General features: G+C 39.7%; 1 protein-coding gene across 4 annotated transcripts in view; it reads left to right on the forward strand.

Annotated features, from left to right (window-relative positions):
• Crebrf (CREB3 regulatory factor) overlaps nt 1–18,067 on the forward strand; it is an 83,071-nt gene that overhangs the window by 64,053 nt on the left and 951 nt on the right. For 2 of the 4 annotated variants that reach the window (XM_041676649.1, XM_041676651.1), the window contains exons 8-9: nt 494–616; nt 9,119–14,472. In XM_041676649.1, coding sequence (XP_041532583.1) covers nt 494–616; nt 9,119–9,234 — 239 coding nt within the window. In that variant the 3' untranslated portion in view covers nt 9,235–14,472. Of the gene's footprint in view, nt 1–493; nt 617–9,118; nt 14,473–18,067 lie in introns of those variants that run through there. The other 2 variants (XM_041676650.1, XM_041676652.1) reach the window with 2 other exon arrangements.

Below are 18,067 nucleotides of genomic sequence, written 5' to 3' on the forward strand. Positions count from 1 at the left end.
TATCTATTAAAATAAAGATTTCTGGAATTTCTTAAATCTTATGAATTGCATAAGAATTTAAGACTCCTTTTTCTTTTCTTTCTCTCCTTTCTTCTTTTTTAATTTTTTTTTTATTTTGCCATTGTTGAATATCTCAACATTGTAGGCTTAGCTAGCCTAGAATTTGCTGTTACAGACCAGGCTAGCCACACACTTACAGAGGTCCTTCTGCTTCTGTTTTCTGAGTATTGAGTTAAAGATATGCACCATCATATCCAACAGAATTCATATTTTTTACACGCCTCATATTCTAGGTTATTTTGTTGTTTTCTTATTTATTTTTTACATAGTTAAGAATCCAACCCAGGGTTTTGTGCATGCTAGTGAGGTGAGTGTTCAACCCCTGAGCCGTGTGCATAGCCCTTCCTTTTTATCGAATATAGTTTGTTACATAATTAAAAGCAAACTCCCCCTTGTTAGTGACATATTCTAAGTGTTTGCTTCTGTCTTCTAGACAATTTATTGTTTGTAATCAACTCCATCAAACAAGACATTGTAAACCGAGTTCAGAATCCAAGAGAAGAGAGAGGACCCAGCATGGGGCAGAAACTTGAAATCCTCATTAAGGACACACTTGGTAAGGAGAACATTATTAGATAGCAACAGCTTGCACTGTGTGGTGCCAGAGTCAGAGTTCCGTCATTTTAAGGAAACTCATGTTCTCAGTGCTTTCCCCACTTCATTCCTGCCTCATCACCTCCCGCCCTGCCCCGGGATTTATCACTGTCAGTATTTTTATGAGAGCCTAACAAATTTGTGCCTCTGGATTCTCATCCCTGACCAGGTTGTACATAGTTGAGAGGACTAGAAAGGCCAGGCTGGTTGGTGGCTTGTGGGAGGAATGACTAGGACATATGAGATACTGCAGGGCCGGGAGGTGCACTAAGAGTGAATCACAGGGCTGCACAGCTTATTGCTGTCCCAGAAAGCCCCAGACTTGTCACAGTAAAAAGCTAGTGTTCATCTTGAGTATAATCAAAAACAATCTCAGATGAAAAATAGGTCCAAAAACAAGTACTTTCCTAGACAGTCACTGTTTGCCTGTGAAATTGCACACAGAAAGCAGTAAGGCAGTTTGCTTGACCTAAGTAGATGGACGATTTTATAGCAGCCTTTTTTTGTTTGTTTGTTTGTTTTCGAGACAGGGTTTCTCTATAGCTTTGGAGCCTGTCCTGGATCTAGCTCTTTTAGACCAGGTTGGCCTCGAACTCACAGAGATCTGCCTGCCTCTGCCTCCCCGAGTGCTGGGATTAAAGGCGTGCGCCACCACCACTCCAGCTGATTTTATGTATTCTTTCAAAGAACTTCCAGCATTCTTTAAAAGCATCCCAGTTTTCATGTGTTAGTTTGAGGGAGAACTTAATATCATAAAATTACTTTTTACCTTTTTGGTTTTTTATTTAAAAGCTTTTGTATACCCATTAAGTATGTGTTCTCTTATACTAGACAGACAGTTTGACCTGTTGCAAAGTGCTTGGCATATATTTTCTTCCATTGAATGTCCTGAGGGTGTTTTTCCTTCTCTTCTGGCATAAAGTGTTTTTGTTAAAGAACTGATCCCTGAATTAGTGTTTCTTGGTGGGTTGTTTGTTACCCTTGCATTAGATACATAAGATTCCTGCTTCCTTGTTTCTCTCAGTGTGCTTTTGAGGTTTCTGTGTTACTGGGCTTCTTCTGCTTCTCCTGAGGACACCTGAGCACCTGTATGTCAGATCTGCCTTGCTCATCTCTGCTCTTTGTTACTTCTTCTTGAACTACTTTTGTCTCCTCATTTCTTTTTTTTTCTTTCATTTTCACTTTCTCTTAGTGCTCTTGTGTCATGTTGTGGGGTGTGGGGGTCATGGCAGTCAAGGTCTCAAATACCCTCAACAATACTACTACCCCTGAGCCATAGCCTCACCTTTTCTTGTTGCTTTTGTTTGTTTGTTTGTTTGTTAGCTTAAGGAATTTTCCTTTTATTTTCATTGTTTACCAGGTCAGAGGACAACTTGGAGGAGTGGCTCTCTCCTACCATGTGGGTCCTAGGGCAAAAACTCAAGTTATCAGGCTTGGCAGCAAACACCTTTACCCACTGAACCATCTTACCATCTCCCTTCCACTTTTTGATGGTCTTTCTAATGTAGTTCAAACTGACCTCAAACTCAGGCAATCCTCCCTTCTTATGACATGAATATGGAGGTCAGAGGACTTACATCATGTAGGTTCCATAGATGGAACTCGGATTATCAGTCTTGGTGGCAAGTGCCTTTATATACACTGAGCCTTCTTCCTCTTTCATGTCTTATGGCATTTTCTTCACTATTGTTTAGTTTATTTTGAAATAACAGTGGCTAGGTTATGACATTTATGATCCAGTCTTTACGTATGCCTTTCATTGTTTGTAGATATCATCTGATCTCTTTCTTTCTTTCTTTCTTTCATCTTTATTTCTTATTTTCTTTCTTTCTCTCTCTCCTCTTCTGTCTGTCTGTCTGTTTATCTCTCTCTCTTTCTTTCTTTGAGACAGGGTTTCTCTGTATAGCCCTAGCTGTCCTAGAACTCGCTTTGTAGACCAGTTGGCCTCAAACTCACAGAGATCTGCCTGTCTCTGTCTCCCAAGTGCTGGGATTAAAGGTGTGTGCCACCACCACCCTGCTTCCTCTTTTCTTAAAACAACTCTTTCATGGTATTTTAGGCACCCTCTAGACTTGCTAGGTTCTTAGGTCCAGAACAGAGATGTGGACAGAAAAAAAGTTTAGTCACTTTTGAGGATAGACGTAGCCTTTCTTTTTTTTCTTTTTATTGATTTTATAGATGTAGCCTTTTATGGGTCATTTATGTAGTGCCCACTGTGTACCACATTTGCATGACATGAGTTTTTCTCTCACATGTTCTTTTCTTCACATGTAGCCCATGGGGGAGTGGTGATGGGGGTGGCATTCCAATCTTTTTCTCTGCTGTTGTTTTCTTTCATATGCTAATCTTTTTAAAAGATTTGTTTATGTGTATGAGTATTTGGCCTTTTTGTATATCTGTTTATCACATGAGTACCTGTTGCCTTCAGAAGAGCGCCCCCCTGGAATTGGGGTTACAGATGGTGTGAACTTCCTTGTGATCCTAGGACCTAAATCGGTGGTCCTACAGAAGAGCAGTCAGTATGCTTAACTGCTGAGCCATCTCTCCAGCGCTTATACACTAGTTCTGAGACAATGGCATTTATTCTTGGTACTATTCTGTTGCTTTTTTTTTTTTTTTTTTTTTTTTTGGTTTTTCGAGACAGGGTTTTTCTGTAGCTTTGGAGCTTGTCCCGGAGCTAGCTCTTGTAGACCAGGCTGGCCTCGAACTCCCAGAGATCCGCCTGCCTCTGCCTCCCAAGTGCTGGGATTAAAGGCGTGTGCCACCACTGCCCGGCCTGTTGCCTTTTTTCCTGAAAATTTATTTAAAAATTAATTAGCACAAAAAACATACTAGGTTTTGTTAGGCCATTTTTTTTTCAATTTGCTTTCTATTTTATTTTTATGTGTATGGGTATTTTTTATTAAGAATTTTTTTAATGCAATCTTTTCTCATTTTACTATTCCCATTTCATAAAAGCTATTCCCATTTCCATTACCTCCCCTCCTCCCACCTCACTCTTATTCCTCTACCCCACCATCCATTCCTTAGAAAGGGTAAGGCTTCCTATTGGGAGTCAGCCAAGTGTGACACTTCACTTTGAAGCAAGACCAAGGCCCTCTCCCCGTATATCTAGGCTGAGCAAGGTGTCCCTCCAAAGAGAATGTACTCCAAGATGCTAGTTCAAACACCAGAGATAAATCCTGGTCCCACTGACAGTGGCCCCACAGACTGCTCAAGCCTCACAACTGTTCCCCACATTCATTGGGCCTAGGTTGGTCCTATGCAGGTTCCCCTGCTATCAGTCCAGAGTCAGGGAGCTCTCTGTAGCTCAGGTCAGCTGTTTCTATGGACATCACCATCATGGTCTTGACCCCTTTGCTCATATTATTGCTCCTTCCTCTCTTGTACTGGTCTCTGGTACCTTGGCCCAGTGCTTTGCTGTAGATCTATGTATCTGCTTCCATAAGTTGCTGGTTGAAGGAGCTATGATGACAGTTAAGGTAGTCATCAATTTGATTACAGGGCAAGGCCAGTTTAGACGTCCTCTCCATTGTTGCTTAGAGTCTTAACTGGGGCTATCCTTGTGGGTTCTTGGGAATTTCCCTGGTGCCATGTTTCACACCAGCCCTTTGATGGCTCCCTCAGTCAAGATATCTTTTTCCTTACTCTCCCTCTCTGTCCTTCCCCCTTCTTGAGCATCCCATTTCCTCATGTTCTCCTCCTTTGAAAGCAGTGCTAAGGGGCATTTTCTAACAAATTTGTTCTTCTTGATTCTTTTCCTCTCTTCTTTCCTATTCCCCTTTTATTTTCTGCTCATGGCTACTTTTCCATTTTCATGTTATTTGTGTCCTGTTGTCCTCCCTCACATCCTGAACCCATCTTTTCCTTCTCTCCATTTCATAGCCCTCACCTCCACTCCCATACATCCATAGAGACATAAAAACTAGGATTGACATTAGATCATGAGACTTTGGCTTTCTGAATTACCTCGTTTAACATTCATTTTTCTAAGGTTATCATGATTTCAGTTTTCTTTATAACTGGATAAGTTTTATTGTATACAGGCAACAACTTTTCAGTGTCCATTTGACTTGGTTCAGACGAGCTTTTCTGACTTCATGGAGGCCTCCCTTCTTAGTTCATGGCAGCTTGCTTTCTACAGTTTCTTGTGCTGTTTTGTTTGGTCCACCTTTTTCTTTCACATACTTCCTCCATTTCTTGTCAGTTTCATTTCCAGTCCTTGTAGTACCAGTGCTTCCTGCTACTATCAGCGACCTGGCAGAGTTTTTTAAAATTTTCCTTGCATCTTTCTCATCTTTCTTTTATTCAATGCTTGCTGCTTGATTGAATAAAAATTCCAATGGTTTCACCTATGGATCTTGTTGACCTCCTGTGCTTTCCATGTAATTACCTGCTAGCTAATTTAGAATTTTTGTTCTCAAGTCTATGGGTTCCTTTTGGTTTGTCTTCCAGGTAAACTGTTGATGCTGACACCATGTGGGTCTTACAGATCTGGGTAGTTTGTTCACACCCTCTTGAACGTTAGGAATGCAGAAGAGTCCAGATCTCATGGAGATCCCTTTTTACTTGTTTACTTATTTCTTAAGGTTTTTAAGAAATAACTAGACTAAGGAATTTTGAGCCAACTAGATCTTCATAAGGAGACCTCTTCTCAAAGAGAGAAAAGAAAGTTGACAGAGTATCTCCACCAGTGGCTTCTAACTCCTGAGCCAAAGTGATCCTCATTTCTCAACCTGAGTAGCTCAGCTTTCCAGGGGCTAGACTTTTGTGGAGTTTTATTTTGCTTTTTGAGACAGGATCTTGCTATGTAGTCATGGAGGGCTAAATTTCAGGAATGCCTCATGCCTAGCTACTTGTTGTTTTATGTGGAGAATTGGAAATAAATCTCTTCTACCACAAATGTGGAAGTCAGTTCATGTGTTCAAGACCATCCTGGCCAAATACAAGGAAAATTCATCCCAGAGTCTCTATCAGGTTAGATGCATTTGGGGTTTCTTTGTATTAATTACTTTGTTATTACTTCCTTGTATTAATTGTTATTGTTTGTTACTTGTAATTATTCTTTGTATTAATTAATCCTTTGCTTAGAACACTTGGAGAAGCTGTTCTGCTAATGACACTTTCTTCTAGAAATCTTGTACATTTTTTATGGAAAGCTGTACATTGCAGCCCCTTCTGAGTCAGTTTGATCATTTATATAGTCCTAAAAAATTCTCTTCCTCCAGAACCTTAAATTTACTAAATTTAAACAAAAGTAGTAGTCTCCCCATGGTAGGTGCTCCCTTTTTGTTCATATGCACATATATAGGGGTGTGTGTGTGTGTGTGTTGTGCTGTTCATTATTTCTTAAATCAGTTGGTTATATATTAAGTGCATTTTCCCTGGAGAGATGTGAACTAACATCTGTTTATGCTAGAAAGACGCCAACAACAGAGCAAAGTAATGATTCCCCACACATCCATCTTGGTAAACCAATAAGTTTATCTGGCTTAAAGAGGACAAGTTAGGGATTGCTTGCAGGAACATTGGTTACCTCTAAGCAACTGTTACCATCACAGAATTACCCCATCATGGTATTTACCTCCTGGAAGCTGCATGGTAGAGAGAAAGGTGGAGGCAAGATGATCAGAAAGTTCAATGTCATCCTTAGCTACATTGAGAGTTCAGTGCAGCCTGTGCTACACAAGACCCTGTCGCAAAATAGAGTTAAATAAAATTCTCCCAGAGATAGGAAATACTTTGGTTTTACTAGATCTTCTGGTTTATTGCTAGTATTATTACTTGTTGAGATTTTCTTAACTGCCAAATATGTTATTACAATTTGATATTTTGTAGGCATCTATTCAGGTCACCATCCCCTTTTTATGTTGTCTTTCTCTTTGCCTGTGGGTCTGTGTATATTCTGAATAAAACTGAGAAACGCTCTCATAATGTGTTTTGAGTTTCACCTCCTGGGTTGTTTTTGCTTTTAAATGTTGGGTTTCTGAATAGGAGTTAGTACTACTAGATCTTCATTTGCATTTAGGATTTGAATCCTACGGTAGAAGAGTAGCAAAAAATAGTACAGTGTATGCCTGTATTTTACTGACCTCATTTCGCCAATAGCTGAGATTTTACTCTATTTGTTTTATTTCTTCTCCTGTATACATGTGTATTTGGGGGAATGTTTGGAGCTAACTTGTAAGTATCATGATTCTTTATTTCTGTTTCAGCATGCATCTCTTTAAAAAAAAAAAAAAGGAGTTTTGTTTTGCTTTTTTTTTTTTTTTTTTTTTGCTTTGTTTTTGAGACAGGTCTAGAATACCTGACTGTCCTGGAACTTGTTATGTAGACCAGGCTGGCCTCTGATTGATAGGTGCTGAGATTAAACGTGTGTGCCACTACATCCAGCAAGTATGTCTTATTAGCCACAGTACCAGCAGTATATCTAGATGTATGAGCACTGCTGTGATCTCCAATATGGTCTTCAAGCGTACATGCCTCTGCCTGTTTAGTTATACCCTTTACATTGTGTGTGTGTTCTGTTTGGGAGTATATTACTGGATTTAATTAATCTCCTTTTGTCTCTATAATTTCTCAGATCTTTTTCTTTTTAAATGAAAATTCTAAGTAATTGGTTCTCTTAAGTGTCCCAACATTTAGATTTATCTGTTTCTTCTTGTAAAGTGAAGTGAAATGTGTGTGTGTTTAGGTGTATACATATGCAAGTACACATGCATATATTGTGGGGGCCTGTGTGGAAGCCAAAGGTCAGCCTCAGATATCTTTCTTTAGGAGTCATCCACTTTGTTTTTTTCTCACTGGGGTCTGGTTTCACGAATTAGGCTAAACTGGGTGGCTAACAAGCTACAGGAATCCCCCTGTCTCCACTCTGCAGCTCTGGGATATACAAACACATGCCACCAAGCCCACTCAACTTTATACATGGTTGCAATCTAACTCAGGTCCTCATGGTTGTGCAGTAAGTGATTCACTGACTGAGCCTAAGAGTTAAATTTTTGGCAAGAATTTACATATCTTTCTCATTCCGTTAGTCAAGAGCATGGTGTGAGTTTGTCCTATTAGTGGTCATCCTGAGCTTGACTGAATAGTTGAGGTGGCCTTGATATCTTTACAACTTGTTGTATGCATATTAATCAGTGATTAAATCAGTGTTTTCTATTTCTACTCCGTTTTCTTTTCTTTTTTCTTTTTTTTTTTTTTTTCGAGACAGGGTTTCTCTGTGGCTTTGGAGCCTGTCCTGGAACTAGCTCTGTAGACCAGGCTGGTCTCGAACTCACAGAGATCCTCCTGCCTCTGCCTCCCGAGTGCTGGGATTAAAGGCGTGCGCCACCATCGCCTGAAGTAATAAGAGCGGCGGGGCTGCGTCCCCAACACCCCAGCCACCTGCCCAGCTAGCTTATGCCCCGAAATAATTACACAGACACTGTATTCTTTTAAGCACTGCTTGGCCCATTCTCTTCTAGGCTAATTCTCACATATTAATTTAGCTCATTTCTAATCATCTGTGTGTAGCACCCCAAGGTGCGCTTACCGGGGAGATTCTAGCCTATGTCCATCCTGGGTCGGAGCTTCATGCTGGGAGCGGGGCATGACGTCTCTGCTGAGCCATCTGCTCCGGAGAGCAGAGCTGTGGAGTCTCTGAGCTCACTTCCTCTTCCTCCCAGTATCCTGTTCTGTTTACTCCACCCACAGGGCCAAGCAGTTTCTTTATTGGCCAATGACCTTCCTCCATCAATCACCTGGCCCATTTTCTTTTTCTTGTGTGGGTTACCACTCCTCCATTTCACTGTCAGACAAGGGCTCACTATGTAGCCCAGGCTAGCCTCAAATTCCTGATCTTCCTGTCTTAACCACTCGAGTTCTGGGATTATCAGCATGTGCCACCATTCCTAGTTTCATTTCCCTTAATACTTAAAAAAAATTCTTAAACCTTTTTAAGTATTAACATTAATTATTTCTGGCTATCTAAGATGAATAATAGGATAGGAAGTCAGCATACTTGTGCTGTTCCTAATTTCTCTACCTCTAGTATTCTACCTTTTCTTATTCATTCACTTTTATTTAAAGTAAAGAAAGAGGAATTTAAATTATACAAGTAATTTTAGAAATTATTAGGCGTATCTTTTGTACTTACGGTTGTAGTTGTGTGTATCCACAACAGAACACAATGAGGTCCAAACAGTTGAAGGACACAGGAAGCAAACTCATAGACTTAGGAAACAGTGCCTGCCAGTGGGCCTTGGCTTCATTTGGGTATTGCTGCGTGTCATCTACCACTTTAAAATGCTTCATGACTCTTGGTGTGGGTCTCCTTAGGACACGTAGTCTGCCCTGTAGGATGGTTTTCTGGGCAGCATCAGCAAGAAGTGGAGCCCAGTATCAGTGTTTCAGATTTCTTCCCTGCCCTTTATGCCCTCTCCATATTTGTATTTTAAAGTGTACCTTTTATTCTCTTCAGGTCTCCCAGTCGCTGGGCAAACCTCAGAATTTGTTAACCAAGTGTTAGGGAAGACTGCTGAAGGCAACCCCACTGGAGGCCTTGTAGGACTAAGGATACCAGCATCAAAAGTGTAATCAGCCTCATTGGACCACTGGTCAGAAATGTCTGTTTTTGTCACGTTATCCATTGTAAATTTTCATTCTGTTTTGCATGTCAATTAGCATTATGTAAACATTTATAATTAGGTTACATTGTTTTAAGAACTTGTAGCATAAGTGAAGCATGATCCAAATTACTTGATTATTGCATATTCAGAGCATAAACCAGTGACCCTGCTGCTGGCATTAGAAAGGAAGCTCACATTAAGTAAATGTGAAGTACAGATTGTAAACATCTGTTCAAGCAAAGCATTTTGGAGGAGTGAATATATTAATATAATGCTAAGTATTAAGGCGGGTTTATGCTCTGAACCACACAGAAATACCGAGGAAGCATTTTTTTCCAAATCCATTTAGATTGTTTTTAGAATGACTGCCTTTTTGTTCTAATTTTTCACAGCCATTAATCTCACTTGTATGTGGTGCACCTAGCACTCATATGTGTACCATGTTTAGATGTTTTATTTTTAGAGCTCAATATGATATATATAAATATGCAAATATATATATATATAATTGTCTGTGCAAGAAAGAAAAAGCATATTCTTTGTGCCTTGTATTTTGGGGAAACTCTAAAACTGGTAATATTTTGTATGATGAAAACCCTAATGAGGAAAAACAAGATATATAGATGAGAAAATTATGGGGTTTAAATGTCTTTTTGTTCCAACTCTTTTTCAAATTTTTTGAATGTATATAGGACTATGTTGAAATGTAGATATATGCCACAGAGTCTGTGTTGTATAAAAAAAAAAGAAACAAAAACAAACAACAAAGATGGCTCTAGAAAACTCCTATTTTGGTACTTGACCGGAAGAAAATACTTGCACATCATTGCGATTGTTTTATTTTTTTCTACCAAAGACAAATGCAACTGGTATGGCAGACTGCCAGTCTAAGTAAAGTTTTGCACAGCTTACATGATACTGTATGAATGTATGAAAAAAAGAGAAAAAAATTAAAAGGTCAGGGTTAGGGATCTTACTCAACTGTGAATTTTATTTCTGTTTGGGTCCAATTATCTACAGAAGGAGCATCCATACATACAAATATTATTTTGCTGTTCCTCTAGTTTGCTTCCATAGTAGATAAGTTGGTGGCCATTTAGGTGTCTTTTATTTCTGCACTTATTGTAGGAAATTTTAATATATTTCGTATTAGTAAGCTATTGATAAAATAGTTTTTGACTTTGAAAATTAAAGTTTATTTAGCTTATTGTAGTATACTTCCACCAAACAACCAAAATAAAGATTATTTTTATTGTATTATATATATATAAAAAAAGAAAAAAGCTAAAAATATCTAATACTTTAGTTGCCACTTTTCCAATTGATGTATTATTGTGCATGTAATATTTTCAAAGATCAACACAAGCTTAAAAATTTATAAATTTTTATATTTTTGTACAGGTATTTTCTTCAAACTTACATGTGACTTATTTTCTGTAGTTTCTAGAATTGAGAACATGAACACGTTTAGTTTTTAGGTGCTCTTCTTTGCTCGTGTAAGCGGCTGTATTAGTCAGTTTAACTGTGCTCAGGCTTTCCCTCTGATGAGAAACTCCTCTGTCACGGCAGCGGTATAACCTCCACATGTCCTGCCATCTGTCTTTCTTGATGGTTTTATCTCAAATCTTGTGTTTGGAACTATGAAAACTGGTAGCTTAAAAAGTAAAAGCAAGCATATCTAGAAGAAAAACCTGAAATTTCAGACAGTTGCTGTTTCTCCATTACCCATTGATAGAACTAAACTAGTTGTCCTTGGGCCTTGCAGTAATTTCTTTTCTTTTCTCTTCCTCCTCCCCTTTTGTAAGCTACAGCACATGAAGGTTCAGTTCTAGAACACAGTAACAATCCAGAAATGTGTCTTACTTGCTCTTTGACATCCTGAAACATAAACGAAGAACTGTCTTGACATGTTAGCTATACTGTGACAAGGCTCCTATGTGTTTGGTGGAAATGTACTTGTTCGTGCGCTCACCCAACAGACAGTGAGCTCACATCTCATGCTTAGTAGAATGCAGGTGTTCACTTTTAGCTGGGAGAAAGAAAACATAGGTTCACAAATGGAAGTATACGAAGGCTTGGCAGTGTATATCTGATAAATTGTTAGTGTTCCAGAATATGGCAGTTTTGTAGTCAAGTGAACATCGCTTCATGGTAGCGATTCATTTGGTAAAGTTTATAAAATTCCCTATTTATAGCTGCCCTGTTAGGAATTCTGGTTTTTGATACCCTTTTCTTGTCTGCAAACCAGAATTTGGTTTTTTGGTCTTGCATTTCAAAAGAATTTGAATCTGTTTAGTAGATTCCAGACCCGTGCATTTCAGTGTTTTATATGTACTACTTAAGTTAAATAGTTGAAAGCCTTTAAATAGTTGAGCTTTTTAATGTTGACACTTTATTTTGTACCTATTTATATATGGATGTATATCTTAGAAAAGCACTTTGTTATAAAATTGCATTTTATATGATTCCTGCCATTTGCTGCTAAACCTGGGCTGGTCAGAACGCTGCAGCGATACTTGATCTAAATAAAAACCTGGCAGTAAAATGTAGAGTGCAAGTTAAATCCTCTTGCTGTTTAAGATGACATAGGCAAGCTGTGCAGCTTTACATTTTAACCAGGGGACTCTGTGGCATTTAAAACCGTCTAGAAATGGTTGTACTTTTAATGCCAGTAATGATCTGCTTCCTTTATTGTTGTTAAAATACCTACACCTAGTGTATCACAGACAGTTCTTACAAGTACGTAAAAACCCTAACAGTTGTACATGTTCTGTTTTTTTTAAAATGGTGGCGTGTATTTTTGGGTGGAAATCATTAGAGTGAGAACTGTCTAAAGGTTTTCTGCGTTCATACATGGTAAACAGATAGCTCATGAAGTCCAGAACCTCCCTAAGTGAAGGCATTGTGAATTCTCCTCGGATAAACCCGTTGTTCCAAAAGCAAGCATAAACTGACTCTAGTACTACTACAGTAAAAAGTAACAATGAACCTTCTGCTTCCTGGTTTCAGATACACTGGATTCTTTAGTCTGTGCCCACATGAGAGCACGCTGCCTGGCTGCTCCTGTTGAGGTCGTGTGTGAGTTTTTCTGTCAGTGTGATTGCTTGCTGTGCTGTACCATGAATGGGTTCTTGTCCTTTCCATGTCCTTCATGAGATGTTTGGGTGTGGCTTGATATTGTGCCTTACTTGTACACTTAAATGAAACATCTTCATTCCCTCCTGCTTCCCAAACCTTAACTTTGTCCTTTTTGTAAGAGAATCAGAACTATTCCAGAAGCATCATGAAGGATTTCAGATGGGTGTGGTTCCATAGTTCCCTCTCTTTGTAGTTATTTTATACTTGTATGAGAGACCACTTTTGAATGATCTTTGAGTAATCTTGCTGCACATCCCTTCTCTGGCTTTTGTGAAGTTGTCATGCGTCTCTCTGATGCTTGACTTCATTTGCTTCTTAGCAAGAGTCTGCATTATAGAAAGGTGCGTTCATTTCATCTGCTTGAATGTGATTGTTTTGTTTTCTAGAACTTTTTAGGAGAAGAGTACCCATTTTGTTTGTTTTTTTTACAACAGATGACAAGTCTCTTTAAAAGAAACAGAAGTACAGTACTTTTGAAATACAATGCTATTGGTATGAATTTTTCTTTTATATAATATTCATACAATTATCTGATGTTTGCCTTCATTAATAAAGCTGTTAGTTTACTCACCAAAATGTCGAGAATGGGCGTGCTCTTCTTTATTCCACATATTTAAATAATACTTTAGCTGCTAAGATTTAGTTAATTTCCTAAGACATGAATTCAAGTTGCCTTCAGCAAGAATTAACAAAACTCCTGTTCCCTTTCTTTACATAGTCTTCCTAAAATTCTGTTCAACTACTTTCTAATTAATTATGTGACAGAATGTTAGCATCTCTCCAAATCTTGAAACTTGAATTTTGAGAATGCATTGAATTTCAGTGTTAATGGAAAAGGTCTCGACTATGTTTCTAGTGGAGTCTTTTGTGGAATGCCATTTCCCATGGAACTGCAACCACTTGCACAATTTGCACAGAACTGCAGTCTTGTTTTTCCCTGGATCGTGACAAACGAGTCTCACACAGTGCTGTAATACTTGTGGATTCTTTCGTGATCTTTGTCATCTTAATAAGGGCATTATGAGAAGATGACTTCATGGTTTTTGTTTTTGTCTTTTTTTAACATTTCAAACACAGTGGGATGTAACACTGAATGTCAGCTGTAGGGATGGTGGTTTGTCCTAAGGAATAAGCATGTTGGGGGAATGTGATGCAAATGTACTACTGAGAGTTACATACACACTTCCATAGGCAAGTGGGATTATGTGTTGAAGCATAGTCCCCATGCTTAGTAAACTGAAATAGAAAGGACACCTAGGAACTGCACTATGCCAAATTGCCGTTTTGTTTTGAAGAGACTTTTGGAGGAGGTAAAGGTAACAGAACCTCACAGCTACTTCCAGATAGTATTTTGGAGTTGAAGACTCAGTGGCTAGTGAAGAGCACCCAGGTTTAGATCTCCGCGTGCCAAGTGGGAACAGGGCTTGCCTCTTCTACAACAATGTAAACATCTGGTGTAGCTGACTCAGTTCCGGGTGCCAGGAGTGGGACTGATTCTGTGTCTTGCCTTTTGCCCTTTGTTTTTTTTGAACTAAATAACAAAACTGTGTATGTGTACTGTATTGGCCTTTCCACCACATGTTTTACGACTCTGTACTTCACTGCCTGCTATTGTCTTCTTGCCCTAGAGTCTGTCCTTTAGCGTAGCATTTGTGGTTCAGTGACTCCAGAGCTGCCAACACAGAAGGACAAGAATACAAAGTGTTTGTTCCAGTGTTTTGGCAGCCTCTTCAAATAGTTGTGCTTAGGATCCTGTCTGTGATATGATCATAAATACTCCGTAGTTTTGTTTATTCCCTCACCTCCAGCTGGAGCTGTGACACTTTATTGGATTCAGTCTTGTCTCTTGTCTAGAAAGAATTGTATCTTGTTCATGCATGAGCTGTTTAAAAATGACTCAACGTTGGTAAATAGTCGTGCAGTTTTCCTTTCAGGAGAAGGCCATGCACAGGTTGCTTTGTTTTCTGTCACCCTCTAACCTGTCCGCACTGTAGTCAGACACAGAATCATCAGTGTATGCAGCACCCGTTGTAATTTAAAATAAAATATGAAAAGAAAAGGTTTTGAATCGTTTGCCTCATATTTTGTCTTTTCTCCTTTCTGTTGCCTGCGACACGGCAGCCATCCATTCCTCAAGACAAACTGTTCCTAAGCAGTCTCCATCTTCACAGAGCGAGGGAGCCAACTGTACTGCCTCTTTGGGCATACAGAGTGCTAAGGATTATTGACATTGTAAACTGGGCTTCTAGTATTTCAGTGGAATTTAGCTATACCATAAAATTATTTGATAGAAACATTTGCTTTGTTTGTAAACAATAGTTTGTACTTAATTTATCCTTTGATAATTTGGGCAAGAAATTTCTTCAAGAAAAACAAAGTATCAAACAGTCTTCAGGCTAGGGGAGCTGTGTACCGAAGGCCTCTGCCAAGGGGACCACACTAGGCGAAGGGGGCATAGGAGTGGGTGTTTTTCAGCAGCAAGTGTCTGTCGAGAACCTACTCTGCCAGAATGTGTAGGTAGGTAGGTGCTGGGTTACAGAGGGATTGAAGAGAATGCCACAAAATCAGTCTACCAAGGGGAGTGGCATGTGGGCAGGATGGCAGAAAACACAAGAGATGCTGAAGGTATGACATCCTGGGGGGATGCTAAAGAAAGGATGAGCCAGGGAGATAAAGTGCCAAGCAAGCATCAATCCCCAGCACTCAGATGAACAGCAGTATGTGGTGTGGGCACTTGTGTCTGCAGCCAGGGACGCAAACGTAGATCCCTGAGGCCCCCAGCACAGCATGGCCTACCTGGAAAGTAATGAGAGACCCCATTCCCCAAACAGGACAGCACCTAAGGGATGACAACTGAAGTTGACCTCTGGTCTACATATAGACACATAAAAGTTGACTCTTTTTTTTCTCTATTTGAGTGATACTGAGGTCATTTTTAAAAAAGGCAAAGTAGATGTGCTTTCTCATGGGCTTACCTCTGACAGTGTTGGTAATGATAACTCTGAGGAGTCGGGAGCAGGACCAGTGCAGCTATAGCACAATGAAGCATTTGAAAGAGAAACATTGGGCTGGAGAGATGGCTCAGAGGTTAAGAGCACTCACTGCTCTTCCAGAGGTCCTGAGTTCAATTCCCAGCAACCACATGGTGGCTCACAGCCATCTGTAGTGAGATCTGGTGCCCTCTTCTGGCCAGCAAGCAAACATACAGACAGAACACTGTATACATAATAAATAAATCTTTAAAAAAAGAAAACATTTTTAGTTAATTCCTAATTAATTAGAAAATGTTGTCCTAATTCAGCTAAAAGAGCATTAGAAGGTAGTAGATGTCCTTAGGTATGGGGATGGCATCCTGTAAGCCATCTAGTTGTCCTGCTACTATCAGGCCCAGTGAGGTTTGTGGCCTTGTCTTTCTGCAGCAGCACTCAGATGAAGGACTACTTCCAGCCTATTGTAGTAGAGGTTCAGTTCACACTCTAGTCTGCTTGATAGACTCTGAGGACAATTCCTACTCAGATAATCAGGCCAGATCTTGAGCAATATTTAGAAAAATGTCCACATCAAAGGGAAGTAAGGTGCTTAGAATCAGAAGGTCCAAAAGATCCAAAGCCCACTCAGTGCAGCCAACAAAGGCAGTTCAACAAAAGAAGTGAAACAGAGTTGGAAGAATCATGAGGGCCTGTGGGTCCCAGGCTGTGCACCCTTCAAGCTAGCCTGTAGCCAGGGGGCAAAGTTGGGTTGTCATGTTGGAGAGTAGAGATGTGGGAAGCTGCCTGCTCTGGTTGCTGCAGACTGCCGATTGTGAGGGTCCAAAGGCTAAAAATCCATCCAGTACTGCCTTTGGGGTCCTCCAGTGTCCTAAATGGAGAACTTTACTCGGAACACAACAGTGATTTGAATGTCAATCTGTTTCTTTAAACATTTTTAATCCTAAAATGCTGCTTAGAATAAAAAACAGAAATATACAAATTTGAAAGAAGAGTTTACAGCGAAAAGCGCAGAAGAAACTTGAATGAATGAGAATACACACCAGGCTCCAGAACAGGGCCTGTCAGCGGAAAGCTACTGGTGCTGTCACGCTAAAAATGTGATACCATCTTAACAAAATAAACCAAGGGGATGTCAAGTTGTGAGAAGAAAATAGCTGAAACATGTTGGGGTGGGGAGAGGATAAATCAAGTATTTTAATCCTATTGTAGAAGACTCTATAAAAACTGCCATTGAGTGCATGAATGGACAGGCAAGGAGATTAGAATAGTGAATTTAGAAATAGACACAAATAGATGAAAACAGTAGCATGGTCACTGTGGCATCCAGAACCAAGGTAAAATAAGTTGGGCCCTTCTCTAGTATTGGAGCCACCGAGAAACCTAGAAAATGTCAAGTTGGTTCTGCATCTCACACTATGAGCCAATATGTACTTCAAAATGGGCAAAGATACAGGTTTTTTTTTTAAAGCAAAAACAAAACAAAAAAAAACCATAAGCACCAGAAGAAATATGTACAATCTTAAATCCTAGGGGAGTGGGAAGGAAGTTTGTTTTTTTTTTTTTAACATAGACTCAAGTCCAGGAGTCATAAATAAAGATTCATCAATGTGAAACTGAAATTTTAAATCATCTTTGAGATAAAAAGGTACCATAAACAAAGTCAGAATTCTGCCAATTTTACAGTGAGAATACTAATAACAGAAAAGGCTCCTGGAAACAAATACAGTAGAAAAGTGCACAAAATGAATATGGTAGCTTTGAGACATTCTCGGTCTCATTCATTATGAGAGATACAAGCTAAAGACCTTTTAGGAAACACTGAATGGGGTCGGGCAGTGGTGGCACACGCCTTTAATCCCAGCACTCAGGAGGCAGAGGCAGGCAGATAGATCTCTGTGAGTTTGAGGCCAGCCTGGTTTACAAGAGCTAGTTCCAGGACACTACAGAGAAACCTTGTTTTGAAAAACCAAAAAAAAAAAGAAAAGAAAAGAAACACTGAATGGTAAGATTCCCAATGTCAGCTCACCATGCTGGTGGGCTAAAGGAAATGGGCATTTCTTCGATTTTGCTGGAGCAACTTAAGCTGATAAAACCACTATGAAGAGATTTTTTTTTTCCTATTTTGTTTAGTCCTGGCTAGCCTGGAACTGACCATGTTCTCTTTATCTGCTGGGATAAAGGCGTGCGCCACCATACCCAGAGAGAAAAGAATTATGAAAGCTTGTGTGAAGTTAAAATGCATGTCTGACAGCTTCACGTTGAACACCTGTTATTCTAGTACTTGGGAGTTGGAGGCAAGAAGACCGGGAGTTCAAGGTCATCCTTGTCTACACAGGCAGTCGGAAACCAGCGCGGCCTGTCTGAAACCCTGCCTCTGAAAAGCCAAGATAGAACACATATATCCACCTATTCCATTTGTTCTGTCCTCCTCTTCCCACTTCCTGTCGCCAAACTAATGAGTGTGATTATGCAGGCGAAGCACCGAGTAGAAAATGCCTGTGCTTCCGTACTCCAGAATGTTGCTTGGGAATACATGAATAGCAACTAGGCATTGGGTTCAATACCACGTAACCTAAGGCTTCATGTATTACCTCATTTCACCCTCTAGGCAACCTTAGGAATGATGTCACTGATGATCGCTGATCACGTGGAGTGGGGTTGGTGATGTGTGTG

Source organism: Microtus oregoni, unplaced genomic scaffold (genome assembly GCF_018167655.1).
Source record: "Microtus oregoni isolate MIOR12 unplaced genomic scaffold, Mior012 000027F_ref0000203, whole genome shotgun sequence".
Taxonomy (NCBI): domain Eukaryota; kingdom Metazoa; phylum Chordata; class Mammalia; order Rodentia; family Cricetidae; genus Microtus; species Microtus oregoni.